Here is a 19,797-nt window from a genome sequence, read left to right as displayed (position 1 = left end):
ACGGCGGCTGCGTGGAAAGGGCATCGGGATGCGAACACCCGGTATCCACCCTAAGGCTGACCATCCCAAGGTCCCCGCACCAGGGCCGGGAGCAAAACCTGAATGCCAGCAGTAAGAGCACCTGGTTGGCCGATGGTGTGTGTGTGTGTGTGTGTGTGTCCGCTTGGGGGAGTGGGAAGGGGGTCCACCTTCATTCAGCTGCAGGTGTGACTGCCCAGGGAGGCAGCTGTGAGGGTGGAGTCTCAGTGGTGGCCGGTTGCAGTGGGGAAGGATCATGGTCTGTCGGGACTCCCTGAAAACAAGCTGTGGGCAGGGCAGCGAAGGCTGCCAAGGTCACCAGTGGGCTTGGGCTCCCTAAGGAGGCCGAGAGGAAGGGAGACAAATATGGTGATGGAAAGAACTGGAAGCCACAGGGGTGAGGTATAAAAATCTGTATTTATATTACAAAGACAGAATGGTACAGCACAGTCCCTCCCGGTGAACAGGCTGGTGGGTGGCCCAATTCTCTCCAGTGAGGATCTTGTAACACGCTATCCTGGCCAGTGCCAGGCCCCCCGGGAAGCCCCAGACTCTGGCACAGAACCTGCCCTAGATGTGGCCCGGGGTCAGAGTTCTGTGTGCCCAGCTATGGGGAGGGGTCCCCAGGTTAGCTGATCCAGAGAGGCAGGGGGTGGGAGAGTGGGGGAAGCCTGCCTCGCTCAGCAGATGGGGATTGTCTGGGGCAGACAGGAGGGCACGGGTCCTCAGGGCCTTCGCTGGGCACACAGCCCCATCAGCCCAAGAGAGCTGGCTCGGGCCCCGGGCCTCCCAGACCCAAAATGCAAAGGTGGACCCAGAGCTCCAAGGAAGAGAAGCCTTCTTGCAGTCTTCCCAGCCAGCTGGGCCCGCACTGGGCAGTAGTGGCCTGGTGTACAGGGGCCACCTCCCAGTGAGGGTGGGGACCCAAACATGAGCCTGGGACTCCAGGATCCTGGCCACCCAGTGCCACAATGGCCCACAGAGGTGTGGGAGGGCACACGGATAGAGAGTGCAGGCACCCCTGCAACCCCGTTCTGGTCCCATCTGCTTCTATAGACTCAACAGTGCTCAGTTATCCGACGCGGCCTCAGCAGGGCCCCCTCTGGGTCTCTGTGGCCACCAGCAACAGCTAACCTGTGCAAAAGGCCAGAGGGAGGAGAGAATGGATGTGTAACTCCTAGCACCACACCCTGGCCCCGAGGACCACCCCCAACGTGTCTGCTGGTGGCAGGGAGGGGCCTCTGGGAGCACAGGCCCCTAGGTGGCCAGGGAGGTCAACTCCCTGGCCCAGGTAGGAACCACAGCCCGAGAAGCCCCAGGCTGAGCCGCCAGAAGGTCAGCTGAGGGAGGGCCACAGTTGGTCACCTGGAGATGACCCTGCTGGCTGGGGTACTGGGGGAGCTGGTACTTTATGAATTCTGAACACAGACCGCCCCAGGGGTCTGGACTTGTGCCCCCCACAGCAGGATCTTCAACTCGCGCACTCCTGCCTCGGAGTGCGCCAGATGCTCACAAGAAGCTCTCTGTGGACGTGCTCGGGCAGACGGGAGCCACCCTAGGCACTCTAGACCCCCAGTGACACTGGAAGGAGACAGGATAGAACAGGTTCCCTCGCAACCACCAGCAAGATGTCTGGACAGTCTCCCCAGTCCCTGCGCTGTCTCCCATGAGCCTGCTCTCCACTCGCCATCCTGAGCCTCTGCAGGACAGGTTCTGTGCCAGAGCCGTTTCCAGGAACCCCCTTCTGCCTCAGTAGGCTACCCACCCTGGCGCGTCTACCAGCGTGACCGAAAATAAACACCAGCTTCCCCCCCCCACCCCAGTCTGGAAATTGGTTACAACGCACCAGAGAGGGAAGCAGACACTGCGGCGGGGCGGCCCCACAGCACGCCACCCAAATATTGCTGTGTGGACAAGGGCTTCGGGAACAAAAGGCCAGGAGAAGCCTCCTAAGGCCCCGGCCTGGCTACCCAGGGTGAAGGGCTGTCCTCATCAGCTGCCTATTTCTGAAATCAGGGGCCCTCACCCCAGGCCAGGGGAGCAGGGACGGTTCAAGCTGGGTACAGCTGAGAACCTATTTCTCTGGTTAGCCGGCTCTTCACCAGGCCCCGGGCACAGCGATACTGGGGTGCTGGGTCACCAGGGGGCCAGGTGACAGAAAGCTGCGCACGATCCCCCCCCCCCCACCTGGCCCGGCAGGAAGCCAGCCGAGGCTGCTGGGAGGGGCTGCTGCCCGGGGAGGAAGCTAGGAGGGCACGTGCTGGGCAGGCCAGGGGCGCCCCTTGAGCCACAAGGGAGATGCTGGTGGTGGTGGGCGGGGCGGGGCCAGACACGGGACACAAGGCACACTTGGACGAAGGTGACATACAAGACGAGTCCCTGAGACGCTGGGTCACTCCCACCCCTCAGCAAACAAGGACACAGCAACGGCTAGGAAAATAGAGTACAAAAATCTCGTACAGGAAATTGAGGCGGCACACGCTGATGTCACTTGGCGGGGAGTCTTTAGAGCTTTTTTCTCTTTTAAAAATGTTTCTCTTTTGTTTTTGGGAAAAAGCCTCTTTCCTGGGAGCCCTGTTCTGGGCTGCTGGGCAGTGCAGCAATTTTTTTTTTTTTTTTTTTTTTTTTTTGCTTTTTTTCTTTCAAAGGTAGATGAGAAAGCCTCCTGAGGCCTCAGTGGCTTCAGCCTGCCGTCCCCAGCGCACTCCAGCCCCGGCCAGGAGGAGAAGCCCTCTGCCCAGTGCAAACAGGGCCAGTGAGCCGGGGGGGGAGGGGGAGCCAGGCACAGGCCACGGACCAGAACTTGCCCAGATGACCCTTGAAGGCCTACCTCCCCATGATGTGTATCCTCTGGGTCCAGTGACGATGTGTGTCTGCATGTGTGTGTGTGTGTGTGTGTGTGTGTGTGTGTGCGTGTGTGTGTGTATGCGCGTGTGGGTGTGTGTGCCTAGGCATGTGCGTGTGTACATCTGAGGGACCTAATAGAGCAGAAGCTTGGAAGGGGGGGCCTGGCCTGCCCCTAGGAGCCCAGCGCTTGCTCGACACCTGTGGGGTGCAAAGGCCCCTCTCCGCCCACTTGCCCCAGGGTGCTCACCCGAGTCCCGCCCTTCATGGGTCCCTCCATCCAGGCCTCAGGAGCCTACGTGGACTGACACACAGATGGACAGACGGACGGAGAGCCACGCCTTCCTTCCTTCCTCGGTCCACTCCTTCCTTTCTCCTGGGATCCAGGGTTGGGGTCTGAGCTCCCCGCAGTGGTCATTAAGCCCCTCACACGGTGCCCGCCGGGATTTGCAGCAATGATATTTAATACTTCTGGAATGATTAGGAATCTGAGAACAGACCGTGGGCGGCTACGCTGGGCTCCGGGATGTGGGAGCTGGGCCCCGCCTCCCTGCAGGGGTCCCTGCCCGGCTGGGAGGGGTGGGCAGCACAGTGGGCCCTGACCGGCAGGCGGCGGAGGCGGGCAGCCCAGGCGGCAGCTGGAGCTTCCAGAATGGCACAGCAGCGGGCCCGCGGAGAGGCTTTCGAGGACTGGAGGGCTGGCACGCTTGGCCGGGCAGGCAGGCGGGCCAAGGAGCTGAGGGCGCTGGGCCTACGAGAGGCCGGGGCGGCCAGGCCGCCGGCAGGGGGGCCCGTAGCCCCCGTCGCTGCAGCCGCCCCTCTGCAGGCTGTAGTGGCCCTCCACGTCACTGCTGCTGCCAACACTGTCCAGCTCACCAGGGCCAAACTCCATGCCCTCTACGTCCACTTCTGGGGAGAACAGAGACGGCAGGATCAGAAACCGAGGCGCCGGCCGGGGGCCCCCTTCAGAGTTAGGGCCGATCTCCACCCTTCATGGAGGACGCAGAGGCTCCGGGGGCGGGGCGTGGGGGAGGGATGGGGCTCCCGGCCTCTGTGCCTCTCCCTCCACATGGCACCACTTCCGCTACCACACTCGGAGCGCTCGGACAGCGCCGGGGACACACAGCGGCCATCGTCCCCACCCAGGGGCCGCTCCCACGCCCCCACCTTGCTCCGAGTCGTCGGTGGAGACGGCGGAGCCTGTGCTGTCTGTGCGCACGCGCTCCAGGCTCTGCACCGACAGCTGCTCCAGGCGCCGCTTTAGGAAGCGGTGTTCCCGCTGCAGCTGCTCCTTGATGCTCAGTGCCCGGCGGTCCTGCTCCTCCAGTTTCTGGGGGCGGGGGGGGGGGGTGGCGAGGGGAGCTGTGAGCTGCGGGGATGGGGGGACCCGGGGACCATCCCCTACCAGGAACTGGGGTGCAGGGGCGGGTTCTCATCCCGCACCCCCCCCCCCGCAACGGCCAGGGGCCACAGGGTGCCCAGTGCCCATGGGGCCCAAAGTCCCGATGAGCCCCCTCCTCACCCCTCCAGGCCCGTTCTCTGTGTGTGCTGACTGGCTCCAGACGACCCACAGCCACTAGACACCTTGGCCGAGCCAAGTAACGCGTGGGCCCTGGGCTAGCACCGCCTCCTGGAGGACAGCCGCCCTCAGCAGTCTTGCCCCCGCTGTCCCCCATACTCCTGACATCCGCTCACCCCCTGCCTGCCCTCTTCCCTCTCCATACCTTCCCTGCTGGAGCTGTTGCTGCTCTGTGAGGCCCCAGGGCACTGACTCTACCTCTCTCAAAGCTCCAGCCCCCCTGCCTGTGCTGGCCTGGGAGCTTTGAGGATCTCTTGAGGACACTGAGACCCACCCTGGTTTGCCCAAGTGTCCCAAGATCTCCCCCCCCCCCAAACCAGCAGGTCTGTCTCGAGGCCTTGGGGGCCTACCCCAGGAGACCAACCCCACCTTCTATCCAGAACCTCTCAACCCCTGGGCTGCCGGCTTCCTATCCTGCCCTTCCTGGCCCCACGTCTCCGTCTAGCTGCTGCCCCTTCACAGCCCAGGGCCCCCGAGGACCACACCTCCCCCAGCCTGGCATGGCTACCTCCTACCCACCCCCCACCTCCCAATAAAACCCAGCACGTGCCTGTGACCACCTCAACCTTCAGCATCCCCCGTGGCCAAGCACCGCCCACCTACCACCAGACACCCCCAGGGGTCCCCGATGTGCACCTGCTAGGCGGCTCCCCTCAGGCCCCCTGGTCCCTCCCCCAGGGTGCACGGGACGGGATGGGGTCAGACCAGGGGCAGCAGCGGGGGCACCGTCCTACTTACCTTGATGTGCATCTTGGCACGCTTCAGGAGGCTCAGCGTGGTGTGGCGGGTGCTGTCAGGGCCCAGGGGCACCAGCTGCTTGAGCTGCTCCAGATAGAGCCTGAGCTTGGCTCGTCTGAAAGAGGAGACACAGAACCGTCAGGCCAGAGTGGCACAGCCGACGGGGACAATGGCAATGGCAGCAGCGAGGCCTGGGAGGTCTGAGGGCACAAGAGGCAGCCGGCCAGACTCCTGCACGGACCTGCTGAGGGTCCGGGGCTCCCCTCCCAGCCTGGCTGGCAGCTTCCCCGGAGCAGCCAGGCACCTGCCTTCCGGATGCCCCAACAGAGGAGGAGAGCCTATGGCCAGGGCCCGTGCAGCCAGCCCAGCACGGCCCCCAGGGCCTCAGAAAGCCACCGCCAGGCACCGCCTTCAGAGCCCTGGCTCACCCTGCTGCCACTGTCCTCCACAGTGCATCCAGGAGGTCAGGGGACGGCCGGGGACAGCAGGGTTAGGGTCCTGGTCAGACTGCTCCCAGAGGTCCAAGGGGGCCCGAGACAAGACTGGCATTCCACCTTGCCAAGTTCAGGGTGGTCTCTGGTCACGTCACCACACAAACACAAGTCTGTTGGGGTCATGGAGGGCTGAGGACCAGACCCTCCACCCCAAATTTGGCTTCCCTTAGAAGAAACAGCTTCATTCCAGATTTCGTCCCTGTGTTCAGGCAGATGAAGGCAGAGTTTCACAAAACTGCACTCCTCAGAGCCAGTGGCACTGTTGACATAGGGGTCTCAGGTTGGGGGCGGGGGCGGGGCGGTTGGCCTGGATTCACCCTTGCAGAAACACGGCCTTCCTGGCTCATCTCATCTGGGGAGGGCAGGCTGGCAGGGACTAAGGTGACTACGGTGCATCCCAAAGGACGCTGTGGCCACCGCGATGGCCTGGGGCCATTGCCCCATCCACGTGACGGCCCCTCCTCAGCACGTGCAAGGCGCCAGAGCCCCAACACGCTGTCCAGCCGCGACGCTCTGCTGGGGCTCCGCTCTGAAAGGAGGACCCTTGAGGGCGAGGGGTAGGAGTTCTTTGTGAGACAGCCTGTCGCCCGGCTGCCCAATCACCACAGCCAGCACATGCCCCTTCCCTCAAAGTGCCAACCGTGGCCGTCTCTTATTTTCACCTCTATCCCCTATGTGCCACAGCCTTGCTTAGCCTTAGAGAGCCCGGGAGGGGAGTGGGCAGTGATGGCCACTTCTGAGGGGCATCCAAGGCCTGGGGAGAGAGGGGGCAGCTGGGTGCAGGGCAGGACCCCCTCTGTAGAACAGCAACTAACAGCCCCGCCCTGCAGGAGGAAGGCTGGCTGTACACGGACCCCCTGGCCCTACGTCTGCCACCCCTGTCCACACAGCACCCCCACTGAGAGGGCACCTCCCCACCCCACACCCCAGCACCTAGGGTGGGCCAGGTGGGCCTGAGTCAGGAAGAACTTCCAGGACACAGGACTGACGCCGTGCTCTGCCACGAGGCCACACGGGGCCAGGACCTGAGCAGCCCAGGCACCAGGGACCTACGTACGGAGCAGCCCATGCTCTGCCGGGAGGCTGGAGGACCTTCAGAGATAAGCGCCCGCCTCCATGCAGACACAGGGCTAGGGAAGGGGGCATGCATGACCCCCTGGAGTCCGGGAACCTCCGCTCCCTCACCTCCAAGTGGGTGGAGCGTCCCCTCTGCCCTGCTGAAAACGGGGCCAGGAACACAGGGGCAGGCTGCACACCACACTCTGTGCTCAAGGAGGGGTCGGCAATGAGAGCGTCACCCTCTCCCCCGGGGGCCCTCCTGTCCTGCCGTCCGTGCTAAGTTCACAAGTGGGGTCCCCTTGTCCACCTACTCTAGAGCAAATGTCAATTCTTACAATCTGCTGCTTAATTACATAAGCAGCACGTGATCTTTGTGCAAAATCAGAAACTGCCGATCAGCAGAAAAGTAGCCCAGATTCCACCACCCAGAGACAACCATACCATCCTCTCAGTGTGCTCTACATTCCTGCGTCACAAACGCTCAGTGACAACATCAGCGTACGGAACCACGTGTGTGACAGGTCACCCAGTATTGTTTAAAAAAATAAAACAGCAGACGCACACAAGAGACTCAACAGGACACAATGAAGAGCAGGAGGCATGCGTCTCCAGGTGATGCGGTTGGCAACGTTTATTTCTTTGGCTTTACGGTTTGTGTCTTTTAGTTATTTGTTTTTATATTTTCCAAGTTTTCTACGCTAAAAAAAAACCAAAAAAACACCACATATTACTTTTACAATCAGAAAGAGACATTTGTACAAGAAAGAAAAAAACACAGCCGAAAGACGAACAACAGTGGAAAAGTATCTGTGATACACATAAAAGACAAATGGTTAGTATCCGTGACATTTTGAGCTCATACACATCAAAAACAAAGAGAGGAGTATCTTAATGTGGAAAACGGGCAAAGGACGCAAACAGGCAAGTTGCAGAGCACAGACTGCTAGGCTAGCACAAAACCGAGTCGGTCTCCCAGCACTCTAGGAACTGAGGACCAAGCAGGGCGGGCGGGCGGGCGTCTGGGCCAGACTGGAAAGGACCGGCCGGCTCTCAGGCGGCGCACGGGCCCGTCTGCGCTTTGTTCAGGGAGAGCGAACAGGGACGACAGCGCTGAGGGCCGCCGCGGCGACCCAAACCCTTGACCAGCACCTGCACTTGTAGGATCCGGGTCCCACCGGACTGCCCCCCACGGATGCAAAGGTGCACGTTTACCGACACTCGCTGTGGCCCGGCCTGCGTCAACCAGAGGGCCGCCCCTAACAGTGCAGGCAGCACGCGTGCCCGTGCGGGCGCTGGGACCAGGAGGCGGAGAGGAACGCACGACACAGGTGGACACTCACGTGGTGTCCGGTGAAAGGTCAGGTTAGAAAGAGCAGATGACAAGGTCCCATTCTTATCCAAGTTAGTATCCGTGCGGAGGAGGAGGGAGCAGGTGCGGCCTCCCAGCCGCCTGGGATGGCTGACTCTGAGGGGGGAGCCGGGAGGCCCACGGGCGTCAGCGAGGAACGAACGTGGACGGACTGCTTTAGAAATCCCAAAGCAGAGGCTTCTCAAGAGACAAGGAGAGCCCGCTGGACCACAGCCGTGCAACGTTTACCACTGGACAGCGCGCCCACCCAGCTCCAGAGGAGCGCTGGGCCAGGAGGGCAGCCTCGGCGGGGTGGGAACCAGCGCCGGCTGTGGGGCCCGGGCAGGAACCCCATGCCCCACCCCTGCGGGGAGCGGGCTGCCCCATGACCTCTCTGCAGCTGGAAGGGGTGCCGGGGCCCTGCAGCCCGCCTCTGGGGCTGCCACAGCGCCGCAGGCCCTCTGCCAGTGCCCCGTGGCTGTCCCCGGCATTCCTGGGAGCTTTGAAAATTCACCACTTCCTGAAGGAACCCTGTGTGGATTCTGGGGCCAGAACCCGCCTCTGGGAATCACTGCAGTCTGTTAAGAGCAGCTCTGTCTCTGGCAGCCGGCCACGGCCTGGCTCTTGACCCAGGCCTTGCCCGCTTCCCACCACAAGACCCTGCTCCTCAGAGGAAGACCCAGGGCTCCCATGCCGCATCCCCCGGCACCCGAGGGGCAGGGGCCCAGCTCCACAGGGCCACGCTCCGGGCCACCCCGGGCCCGGCAGTCCGAGAAGAGGCAGCACGGAGAGGCACCAAACTGTGGCTCCCTCAGCAGGTGTGACGAGAAGCAAGGGTGCCCCATTCTCCCCTCATGTGCTCCCGCACCTTCCAGTTGTGGGGTTTCTAGAGACGGTGAGCCACTGTGTCAGGCAGACGTGGCATGGCAGCCCCTGCAGAGGGCCCCCCACCCCTCCACACACAAAACCTAAATCCTGGAGCTGAGCCGGTGGGGGGGGGGGGGTCATCCTGCCAAGAAACATCTGACTTCCACGACCCCCAGGCCTGGGGTCAGGAGCAGAACACTAGAGCAGCGTTCCACAAGAGAAGAAGGGAGGACGGGGAAGGAACGGGCAGGGCGGGCCTCAGCTTGACCGGGCTGGCTCGGAGAACACGCCGGGGGATGCCCCACAGGCCCGATGCAGGCACGCCTCCAGGGAGGGCGACGTGCGGAGCCGGTGACCCAGCCAGCTGCCCCGTTCCTGCCCGTGGCCAGCGGCCAGGAGCATCCAGCATCGGCACAGGTACAGCTGTGACCCGGGGCCTGACCAGGTCCCAAGCTCCAAGACTGTGGGCCCCTCATGGCCAGCCAGGAGCACACGCCCCGCATCGGGATGAGGGAGTGTACATGGACCTCAGGCCACCTGTCTGTCCTGCTTCGGTGTCTGGAAAGAGCCCCCGAGGCCCAGCCTAGGGGCACGCTTTGGGAGAAGGTGACTGAGGCCAAGGCCAAGGGGCAGTTGTAGGGGTCAAGGCTAGCAACGTGTCCCCCTCCATAGGCAGCCATGCCCTTGCCACCCATACTCCCTTCGTGTCATCCCCTCTGTCTGAACTGAGGGGCTGTTTTTCCAGACACCACCCCCAGGAAGCCTTTTCTAGAGCATCCCCACATGCCTGTCCAGGCTCCTGGGTCCCAGTGAGGCTGGCCATGTCTTCCAGCCTGGGAGGAACCCCAGGGCCCCCACACCTGCCCCACCTCCACGGTCTCTTGGGAACCCCTCAATCACACAGGACCAGTCCAGGAAGTACGGTTCCTCCAAAGAACACAGCGTCCTGTCCCCACCCAGCGCCCACCCAGCCGAGGGCTGGATCCCAGGGGAGAGGAAGCTGGCGCTGCTGTGGGCGTCCCCGGAGGGGGAGGGGGAGGGGGGCACAGAAAACTGGCTGTGCTCCAAGCTTTCCCAGGGCAGGCTGGAGTTTTTACCTTGCACACCCCCGCTACCCTTGTACACCCCCACTACCGCCCAATACTGACCCAAGAAGGAAGGAAAGAACTGGCCCATTTCACAGATGGGAGCGAAGGTCAGGAAGAAGCTACCACAAGGCATCCCAGGACCCACCCACAGCTGCACCACCCTGCTAAGGCCAGCTGCAAGGCCACCTGTCGGCAGGGCCTAGCCTGCCTGGGTCTCGTCCCTTCGTCAGAGAAGGTGCAGGGTCGTGGAGCCCCCGAGGGCACGACAAGGCCTGTAGCGCCCAGGCTAGGGGCACCTGGGAGGGCTCTGGGGCCGACCTGGGCCGGCCCTACTGCCCCTTCCCCACTTCTCACCCCAAGCCCTCCCACTCCTCGGAGAACCCAGAGCAGACCGGGCCCTGCAGCTGGCAGGTGGGTGTCCCGGGATCCAGCCTGGGCCCGGAGCTTTCCCTCAGGCCCACATGGCCAGAGCCCGGCTGCCCTTCCCACTGCCCCCAGATAAGACCAGTGGGAGCTCCTTGGAAGGCACACCCCACAGTGCAAGGGACCCTAAACTAAGGAACCCCAGACCGAGAGGGCTGAACCCTCCTGGCTGGAGACCAGTGTCCTGAGAGCTCAAAAGCTGCTCCCAAAGGCAGCAAATGCCCCGAATTAGATGGATCTTCTCCTCCAGGGAGCTGGCCCTGACTGCCACGTAGCACAGGGGGCCCGTCCCTAGCCGCTCACCCCCACCTGAGCTCTCATGAGCAGGGCACAGGCCCCGGTCTCTGCCTGCTGGCATGGCAGTGCCTGAGACCGGAGCCTGACTCCTCCTTCAAGACTGACCCTTCCCAAGCAAGGGCACGGCCTGGCGGTGCAGGTGGCCACACCCAGGGCACAGCAGGTGGATGCGGGTGCGGCCACAGCATCCCTTCAGCAGGAGGATAGGTAGGACACGTCAGGTGGCCAACGTGGGGCCTGGGGGGGAGGGACAGGGGATCACTTACCTGTGCTTTTCTAGTTCATTGTGTGAGGACCTGTTTAGAGAGACAGAAAGACAGAGCTCACTCTGCTGACCACCAAAGCACAAGAATGACAGCTCTACTCAGGGACTCAGGAACCTGCAAGACGGTGGCAGGGAGGGTGTGGGTCCCGGGACGGCTCGGGATGGGGAGTGCTGGGCAGGTGAGCACTGCTGACCAAAGGCTGGGGGAACCTCGCACTGAGTGACAAGGACAGGAGACACAGAAGTGCAGTCATGTCCAGGGGTGTCTAGGACTGCCTGACTTACTTAGTGAGACATGTGGGGACTCTTGCCAGCAGGAAGGTCCAGGACCCCTTCCAGAAGGTTCTAGGACCGACCCACCCTGTGTTCCCAAGGTCTACCAGGCACTAAGCCACCAGCCTTCTCCACCCCACACTCCCGGAGGCCAGCAGTGTCTCTGGAGCCACAGGAGCTTCACAGGGACCCAGCTGCAGGTGAGCACAGAGGCCAGGACTTCAGGACGCAGGGTGGTGCTGTCCTGACAACCCCAGCCATACACAGCAACATCCTCACCGTGTTGGGCTCTCCCACCTGCAAGATCACAGCTCACACCAGCGGGGACATCGAGGGACAGAGCAGACCCAGCCCAAGAGCCCTCAGCCCAGGGCTCTGATACCTGGATGCTTCCTGGCCCAGTGGGCAGGAGGGACACTGAGGCTGGCCCTTCTGCTTCCCTCTGGGGCCACGGTCTTGGCCTCTCTGGGAACAGTGGCCCCATCTGCTGCTCAAGCCTTGCCCATCTGGCCCATTCAGACAGGGGTACAGAGTCCTGAGCACTCCAGTGGGCAGTGCCACCACATCTGCCCTGCAGAGCAGCAACGCAGCAGGGCCAATCTCCCCGTTCTAGATCATTCTCCCAGTCCAGGCGGGGACCCCACGGACAGCCAGGACTCCGAGGCCTGCCAGGCTCCCTCCCATGTGAGCAGAGGGCTCCGGCCACCTCGGGGCACACCCAGATTGGATGCCGTGTCCCCCACCCCTCACTCCTTCCTGGAGCCTCTGCTGACCTCTGCCTGCCCGCCCTCACTCTCCCGCTCCAGGAACTCTGGATTAGGTGTCTCCCGTCCCCACCCCACGAGCTGGAGCGCCTGCCCAGCCTTCGTGCCTCTGCTATCCACCATGGTTCATGGCCCCATCAGAGCCAACTGGGGCCTCCCCTCTGCAGCTTGAGGAGAGCCTCCAGACCTGGGTTCTGGGGGGCTCAAGGGCCTGCTGCTCACAAGGGTTGGGCAAGGAGCTTTGGAACCCCTGTCAGGGCTGGCCAGGACCAGGAGGGAGCAGAGCTGTCAGGCTCCTCGAGGCCTGAACAACAGCCCGCCAGCGTGGGTCTGCCCACGTGTGAAGGATATAAGGGTCAGGGAGTGTCCTTCAGTGTAGAGCAACCGGCCTGGCCACCCCCTCACAGTCTGGGCCGGACCCCATCCTGGAGAGAGAGGAACACTCCTTGGCTAGCCGGGAGTAGGGAGAGAGGCCCAGAGCCCCGCCTGGGGCTCCTCCCAGACACCTGTGCTAGCCTCCTGGGGGGTTTGTAACATGGGTCCAGGAATGCCCTGTCTTACGCATGCTTCGTACTGGGGCTAGGGGTGGGGGTGGACCCACGGCTGGAGCTTTACTAAGCACATTCCTGGCATCACCGGTTCACACCCCACATCAACGCCTCCAGGTAGATACTCCTCTACCCATGTCCTTGTAAGACCTGAGCCCCAGCAGGCTGGCTCTAGGCCTCTCTTGCTGAACCATTGTTCCCAAGAGCCCTTCCTGGAGCTCTGGCAGTTGTGACGCCTCCCCACACATGTCACCCTCCTGCCCCACTATCCACGCCTCACCCCGGTCCCAGCCGTGCCCATCCTTTTCCCTCATCTTGGTGGGACACAGAAGCCTTGCAGGCTGGGACTGCCCTGCCAAGGCAGGGTCCCGAACCCTCTGGGCCCTGCTCTGCCTTAGGCCCTGGTCTGGGTTGGCTGAGGCCCAGCTGGGCCAGGACAGCCTGGAGGGACCATCACTGTGAGCCGTAGGGGCCTGAGACACTGGGAGCGGCAGGCTCTGCCCAGAGGAGCAGCAGGGAGGTGCAACGCCGCCCAGTAGACCTCTCATTCCCTTCCCAGTGAGCTCAAGATCTCCATCCTGCAGAATGTAGAAGGCCAGGACCCCACTGCAGAACGGGAGTCCCAGAGACGGGACAGGGGGCCAGGCAAGTAATTCAACTGGTCTATGCCTCAGTTTCCTCAGCCTTAAAATGGGGATAGAAATAACACCTCCTTCCCGGGTTGGGTGAATATTAGCACCTACGTGAACCACTCCGTGCATAAGGGGCCCTCTTCAGAGAATCTTAGAGAGAATTCTGGTGATCGCTTTTGGGTACCCCATGGGAGTCCAAGGTCACGTCACGGAGTTCTCCAGGGGTGCCATGGCACTGGGGGCAATGAGAGCCAACAGCACGGGCCTGGCTAGCTCCCTGAGGAGGCCTGAGGCAGTGGTGCTCCCCCCCCTTCCTTCACGTATCCCTTCCCAAACTGCCCTCAGCAGGGGACCAGGGGCTGGGACTCAGAGGCTCGTCCAGCCAGGGCAGATGGAGACTCCACCGATTCCTTGCCAGGCCCGGGGCGCCAGGACGTCACAGGAGATGGGTCCCTGTGCCAGCCTTTCTGTTTCCCAAGAACAGGCAGGCCACAGGAATGAGCCGCACCCTCTGCCAAGGGGCCCCGAAGCCCCCTGCAAGAGCAGCTCCCAGCGTGGTGACATGGTCCAGAGCCAAAGTGGGCCCCCAGACAGTGCCAGGTGTGCTGTGGTCCTCATGGCAGCGGGGAGAGGGGAACCCCGTGGGAGCCCTAGCTCAGGGTCCCCATGCCCCTGCAGGGATGTGTACCCGGGCTTTGCGTTTCACAGCCTGGGAACGAGGCCAGGGGAGGGGGCGGGGATCGCTGGCACCCGGAGGGCTGCTGCACGGCGGCCCGCACCTCTTCCAGCTCCCCTTAAAAAAGGCCTCCTGTCCCAAAGAAAGGAACCCTACACTTGTCGCTGCACTTTCACTTGTGTCAGGAGAGGGGCAGGAGCGGTGGGACGGGTGGGGGCCCAGGCAAGGCCTCCGGGCGCCCTCTTTGTCCAGGCCCCTGGGGGTAGGGGTCCTCAGCCCAGCCGCAGGAGAGGTGCGGCCCACCCACCCGCGGCAAGCAGAGGTCAGGGCGAGCGGTCCCACGCTGCTCTGCACCGAGCCTCAGTTTCCCTGGACTCACGGGGGCACCGGCCAGCGCCCAATGACAACTTTTTTCCTGCCCGGAAAAGTCCAGAACAACTTGGGAGCGGGGAGCGGCTGCGGGAGGAGACCCCGAGCGGCTGGCGCTGTACGCGTGGCACTGTTTACGCGAGAGGCCGAGGAGGCGCGGCCCGCGGGAAGATGGCGACGGCGCGGGCGGGGCCGGCCGGGCGGGGCTGCGGCCGCGGCCCCGGCGCGCCTCCTCCTCCAGGCTGGCCGCCGGGGCGCGCGGCCGCGGCCGGGCTGCGGACCGGGGGTCGGGGCCGCGGGAGGGCGCTCGGGGGGGGGGGGGCGACCCCGGGCGCCGGGCCGGGCGGGGGGCGGCCGCGCGGGGGCTGGGGGGGCGGTACCTGTTGTTCGGGGCCTTGCGCACCAGGCCGGCCGCCTTTGTCTTCTTCCTGGCGAAGTCGCCGTCGAAGGGCAGCACCGAGGCGTAGCCGTGCTCGGCCTCTGCGGACAGACGGCGCGGTCAGCGGGCCCCCGCCCCGGCCCCGGCCCCGCCGCCGCCGCCCGCCCGCCCGCGGCCCGACGCACAAAGGGGCGCGGGCGCTACCTCGGTCCCTGCGCTCCAGGTACTCGGCCGCCTCCAGCAGGATCAGCAGGGAATTTAGCTCCATCCTCCTGCCCGCCCGCGCGCTCCGGGACGGCGGCGGCCGCTGCCCGGCCCTCTCCGGCCGGCTCCGCTAGCCGCCCGCCCCGCGCGCCCGGCGGCCCCACTTCCCCGACTCCCGCGGACTCCCAGCGCGCTCGGCCGCCACCCTCCGCCTCGGGCCCTCAAATTGACACATAAGGCGAGCGGCGGCCGACGCAGCCAATGGGGGCCGGCGCTCCGGGTCCGGGGGCGGGCGCTAGGCCGGGCCGGGGCCAATGGGAGCTGGCCGAACGCCTCGGGCCGGGCCGAGAATGTTGACAGATGCGAAGCTCGGTTCCGATAGGCCCGCCGCGGTAGTAACAATTTAGAAGCCCAAGCTTAGCAACAGCACGTGGTGGCCCGGCCCCCGCGCTCGCTGACTGGCGGCCGGCGTGCATGATAAGTAGGCGCCGTGCACCGATTGGCCCAGAACGGTCTATGTAAAATAGGGACCGCGGACCAATGGCCGGCTGCGGGGCGCGCGGCCAATGAGGGCGCCGCGGCCGGACGCGTTGCCGGGAGGAAGCGGAGCGCGGTGGCACCGCAAGCCACCGGACCCGCGCCCCTGGACTGGTCAGGGTGCGGGAGGTGTCGCGTGCGCCTGGCCTGTCCGCCGGGTCTGCACGTCGTGTGCAGGAACCTGTTGCCCTGGAACAGCCACAGCACTGGCTCCGCGGGAGCACGGGACCTCGTGCTCTCTTCGGGGGTGTCTTATGGGCTGCAAAGCGACACAGAGTGACCCCAGGAAAGACCGGAGCTTGGAGGAGGGACGTAGAGGGTCAGAGCCCAAGAGTCAGATCTTGAGCCACATCTCAACGGGCAGAGACCCAGAGAGGGAGGGCCCCTCAGAGCTGCCCAGTGGACCCCAGGCCTGAAGGAAGGGGCAGAGATCTGCTGCCACGGTCCCGAGGGTTTCCCAAGAGTGGAGGGCTGCGTGCTCGTGTCTGGTCCGAAGAGTGGAGACATTCCAAGACTTTCCAAGGAAGCGCTTTCTAGGGAAGAGAGTTGCCCTCCTTGGGAGAGGAGCGAGCCCCTCATCAAACTCCTTGCACTTGGGTGGCCCTAGTGGCCCCTGACCCTAAACTGATTCCGTAGGAGCAGGGACTGGCAGCCTGGAGGCATCCCCAGACTGGCCTCAGTTCCCTTTGGTCTTCCTTCTCACTGGTTGTTGAGACTCGTGGCCTGGCAACTCCTGAGGAGGGGCCCAGCAGGCTGGAGAGTGTGGGGATAAGGTGGCTGGACCCCTGCCCTGACCCTGCCCAAACCTCTAAAGGGGGCATTGCTACTGCCAACGAAACAGAACAAAAACTATAAAAATCTCTACTTTCCATCCTAGGATCTATTGGATGTTTTATACACCATTTCCTTGTGCATTTCTGAATTCCCGATTTAGGGTTAAGGGAACTGGGAATCCTGAGGTTTAGGGACTGCCTAGTGTCTCCTGGAAATCCCAGTAGCGTTGATATTGGTGCTCCCACAAATGTGACCCAGGCCTGGTGACACAGGAGCAGGAAGACCAAGCCACCTCCTGACCTAACGCTATTTGCTGGGGGTGGGAGCCCAGCTGTGTGATCTGAGAAATGGGGTTAGGGGTGTGTTGTCCTCCCTACAAGACCCCAGCAGAGCTCAGCAGGACCCAGCCAGGCACTCGGAACCTGCCATTAGACAGCCCTGCGTGGGCTGTCTTGATGTTAACCCCAGCCTTTCCTGCTCATGCCCCACAATTACCCCAGAACCAGGGCACAGCCCCTAAGAGCTGTGCAGGATAAAGGAGAGTGCCCAACTCTGGGGAGGGGCAGATGCATTCAGAGTTGGGGGGCCTAGGAGGTAGAACCCCAGGCTTACCACCTGGTGGCTGGTATTTTGCAGAGTCCCTTCATCCCTGCTATGTGCTGGCCCCAGTCCTAAAGCCGGCACCTTGCCTAGGGTGAGTGCTCCTGCTGGATGCCCACCCTACTAACTGCCGTGGGGCACGAGGGCTGCTCTGTTCCACGGCCGGCTGGGCAAAGGGCCAGGTGTGACTGTGGGAACCATGTGCATACGGCATCCCAGTCTGAGAGGAGAGGGGTGGCCCCACCTTGCAGCTGAGCTGTTTCAGGGACCCCTCTCCTAGCAACCCCCAGGACCAGGCACTTCCCAGTGGCTCCACACTGCCTGTGATGGTGGGTGGCACCTCAGTGCACGTAGGGTGGGGGAGTGAGGGGAGAAGTGGCCCATGAACCAGGGGCAGGAGGGCTAGGACCTGGCATGGGCAGAGGTATCACAATCCAGGCCTAGGGGCCAACCAGCTCACATGCCCTCTGCTCCAGATCTGCAGGCCCCAAGGGCAGGAAAGATCCAGAATGTCTGTGCGCCCATCTTTGCCCAGGTCGGGTGCAGGATCCAACCCTGAGCTACCCTGAGCGCACAGCAGAACGCAAAGCCTCGCCTGCGTGTTTAAGTCTTGGGTGTGACATTAACTTTGAGTGACTGCTCAGTGCTGGAATCTGCCCCTCTCCCAAGTCTCAGAGGCAGGAGAGGCCCTAGAGTTCGGTTGACTCCTGCAAGGAGACCCCAGACTCTGCCCTGAGAATGTGGGGGGGGGGGGGGAGGAGGATGCTGCAGGCCAGGAAGGTTGCCTGGAGGAGGTGGCTTTGGCTAGGCCTCTGAGGAGATTAGTGCCTCCAGGACACTGGGTCACGGGGGTGGCACGGGGCAGGCACCTTGGGTCCTGCCCACCTTCCCCCAGCTCCCACTGCAGAGTCCAGGGAACAGGAAGAGCCAGGAATGGCTGAGAAGCCGCCCCCCTCCGTGGTGCTATCAGCACCCCCCAGCCCCAACCCCGGTGGTTTGAGATGTCCAGCTCTAAGTTGGACGCCTGTCTCCCCATCCCAGACCTAGCTGGGATGTGGTTTGTCTTGCTTGCCGTCCCTGCTGAGCTGGGACCCTCCCTGGCCCCTCCTCACCCCCGCAGGCAGCAATGCGGTCGCCCCCCTGCCCTGGCAGCCCAACCTCACTGGGAGCGCAGGTGGTGGGATGGGTCGCCCTCTGGTGGCCATCAGGGTCTGCAGCAGGGACCCTGGAGGGGGCGCAGTCCTGGGCCCCAGAAGGGGAGCACACCTCCAACCCTACTCCTCCCATTTGGCCTCCTGGGATTATATTGTTCATCACCTTCCCCAGCAGCCGGAACACCAAGGCCACACAGCTGGTGTGGGGGGCTGCCCGCCTGCACGTCCAGGGGAGGAGGGCCAGGCCTGAGGGCAGGCTGGCTGTCCCTGGGCACGTTGTGGGGACGGATGAGCCACAAGTGGGGGCAAGCAGCAGGGCACCTCCAGAGGCCGGGGGTGGGTGTAGGGGTGGGAGGTGGGAGCACTGGATGAGCTGAGCCCACTGTGGGAGGGGCAGGACCAGGTGGGGCGCATCCCTCGTCCCCACCCCCGTGCCACCTCCCAGAGTGAGTACAGAGAGCTTTGGGTGCTCCACCCCAGGCCGTCCATCCTCTGCCTTGGTGGCCTGCAGGCTGCAGGTCCTGAGTACCTGTGGGGCCCAGCCAGACCTGGGACCCCCGCCTGTGACCAGAAGCACGGGGTGGAGGTGTTGGGGCACAAGGAAGGCCTTCTCCCCAGGGCCTGTGCATAGCCAGAGAGGGGAGATGGGCAAGCCAGACCCAGGTGCACCAGCTCCCCAGCCTTCCCTGATGGCAGACAGGGGTGTGCCGTGGGCGTTCAGATGCCGGTGGAGCCCGTCTCCACACCTGCCTCAGAAGGGGCTCTCCAGGCAGAGCCAGCTGGGACTGTCACGGCACCCTCTGCTTCCGCCTCTCGTGTGACCCTCCTAAAAGCTAAGAGCGTCTGCCAACTTCTGTAAGCCTCGGTTTCTCCATCTATGACACCGGGATCCTGCCCCCTCGGGGGATTGTCAAGGGGAGTAGAGGGGACAGCGCTCGGAAAACGGTAACAGGAAGGACATGATGATGGTGACACAGGGGAACTGGGGGGCTCAGGAAGGCTAGCCTGCTCCAGGCCCAAGCCCGCTTGCAAGGGCTGCCTCCAAATCTGGAGCTCGTGTCTCTCTCTCTACCTGTCCCTGTCCCCAAGGTCTCCCAGTCTTGAGCCCCTACTGTGGGTGGGCAGCAGACTATTCCTTCTAGAACCTTCCTGAGTGGGAAACTCGGTGTTGGACTAATCCACTTCCCATCCCCAGGTCTTGGCTCTGCCCTTGGGGTGTGGATAGCTCTGTCGAAGGGTAGGTTGACCCCACGTCCCCGGTTTGGCACGGAAAGTCTCATGACTCAGGACTCTCATTCCTGAACAAACGGTACAAGTAGTCACTCTTACTGGAGGCTCCCATGGCCCCAGAACCTTCCTCCAGGGCAGCTCAGGGTAGGGATGCACAAGGGCAGGCCAAATCTGGCTTGGCGGGCTTCCTGGCTCCAGGCCACACCCAGAGCTCTCCCTGTCTCCCTGGGACCCAGGCCTCTCCCTCAGAAGCGCGGCTCTGTCTGTGCCAAGGGTGGGCAGACCCTCTTTCCTGGGTCTCCATGCCTCCCAGCCTGACCTGGTGGATAAGGAGGGCCACCATGTTTTAGTCTGGAAGGTGACAACTGTGGGCCTGTTGAGGAGAGGAAGGGGGACCCTGCGGTGTCTCCTCAAAGCAGCTTCTCCTGTGAGGGGCTGACCTCCTGGTCTGACAGCAGGGGCTGTCTTCCTTCCCCCGGGCAGCTGACCTTCCAGAAGTCTCCACTGTCCGGCCATTGGAGCTGCAGCCACCCACAGGGGTGGGAGGGGCTCTGTCCAGGGCAGGAGGATGAGGCCCAGACTTGGGCAGCCAGAGACACCAGGTCCCCCTGCAAATCCTTTCTCTTCTACTCCTGAA

General features: G+C 63.4%; 1 protein-coding gene across 2 annotated transcripts; it reads right to left on the bottom strand.

Moving 5' to 3' along the window:
• Nucleotides 1–416: 416 nt before the first annotated feature.
• Nucleotides 417–15,009, bottom strand: MXD4 (MAX dimerization protein 4). 2 transcript variants are annotated; one of them, XM_047094190.1, is made up of 6 exons: nt 14,866–15,007; nt 14,663–14,762; nt 11,022–11,051; nt 5,180–5,294; nt 4,030–4,192; nt 417–3,771 (listed from the first exon to the last, which is right to left on the bottom strand). In XM_047094190.1, exons 1-6 carry the CDS (start codon nt 14,927–14,929, stop codon nt 3,614–3,616), a joined length of 630 nt encoding a protein of 209 aa, XP_046950146.1. In that variant the 5' UTR covers nt 14,930–15,007; the 3' UTR covers nt 417–3,613. The 2 variants fall into 2 exon arrangements, with proteins under 2 accessions (XP_046950146.1, XP_046950147.1); XM_047094191.1 differs by lacking the exon at nt 11,022–11,051 and having other exon boundaries at nt 14,866–15,009.
• Between the last annotated feature and the right edge of the window lie 4,788 nt (nt 15,010–19,797).

This window comes from Lynx rufus, unplaced genomic scaffold (assembly GCF_022079265.1).
Source record: "Lynx rufus isolate CCGP_SWC_20201006 ecotype Redwood Valley unplaced genomic scaffold, mLynRuf1.p SCAF_38, whole genome shotgun sequence".
Taxonomy (NCBI): Eukaryota; Metazoa; Chordata; class Mammalia; order Carnivora; family Felidae; genus Lynx; species Lynx rufus.
The sequence above is the reverse complement of the archived record's forward strand: the minus strand, read 5'-3'. Positions and strand labels throughout refer to the sequence as shown.

What these genes read in the sequence shown, in the direction of transcription:
- MXD4 (XM_047094190.1), bottom strand. Translation starts at nt 14,929, where the DNA reads ATGGAGCTAAATTCCCTGCTGATCCTGCTGGAGGCGGCCGAGTACCTG. An exon ending in CCTGGAGCGCAGGGACCGAG is followed by an intron (nt 14,763 to 14,865) that starts GTAGCGCCCGCG and finishes GTCTGTCCGCAG; the next exon opens with AGGCCGAGCACGGCTACGCC. An exon ending in CGCAAGGCCCCGAACAACAG is followed by an intron (nt 11,052 to 14,662) that starts GTACCGCCCCCC and finishes CTCTCTAAACAG; the next exon opens with GTCCTCACACAATGAACTAG.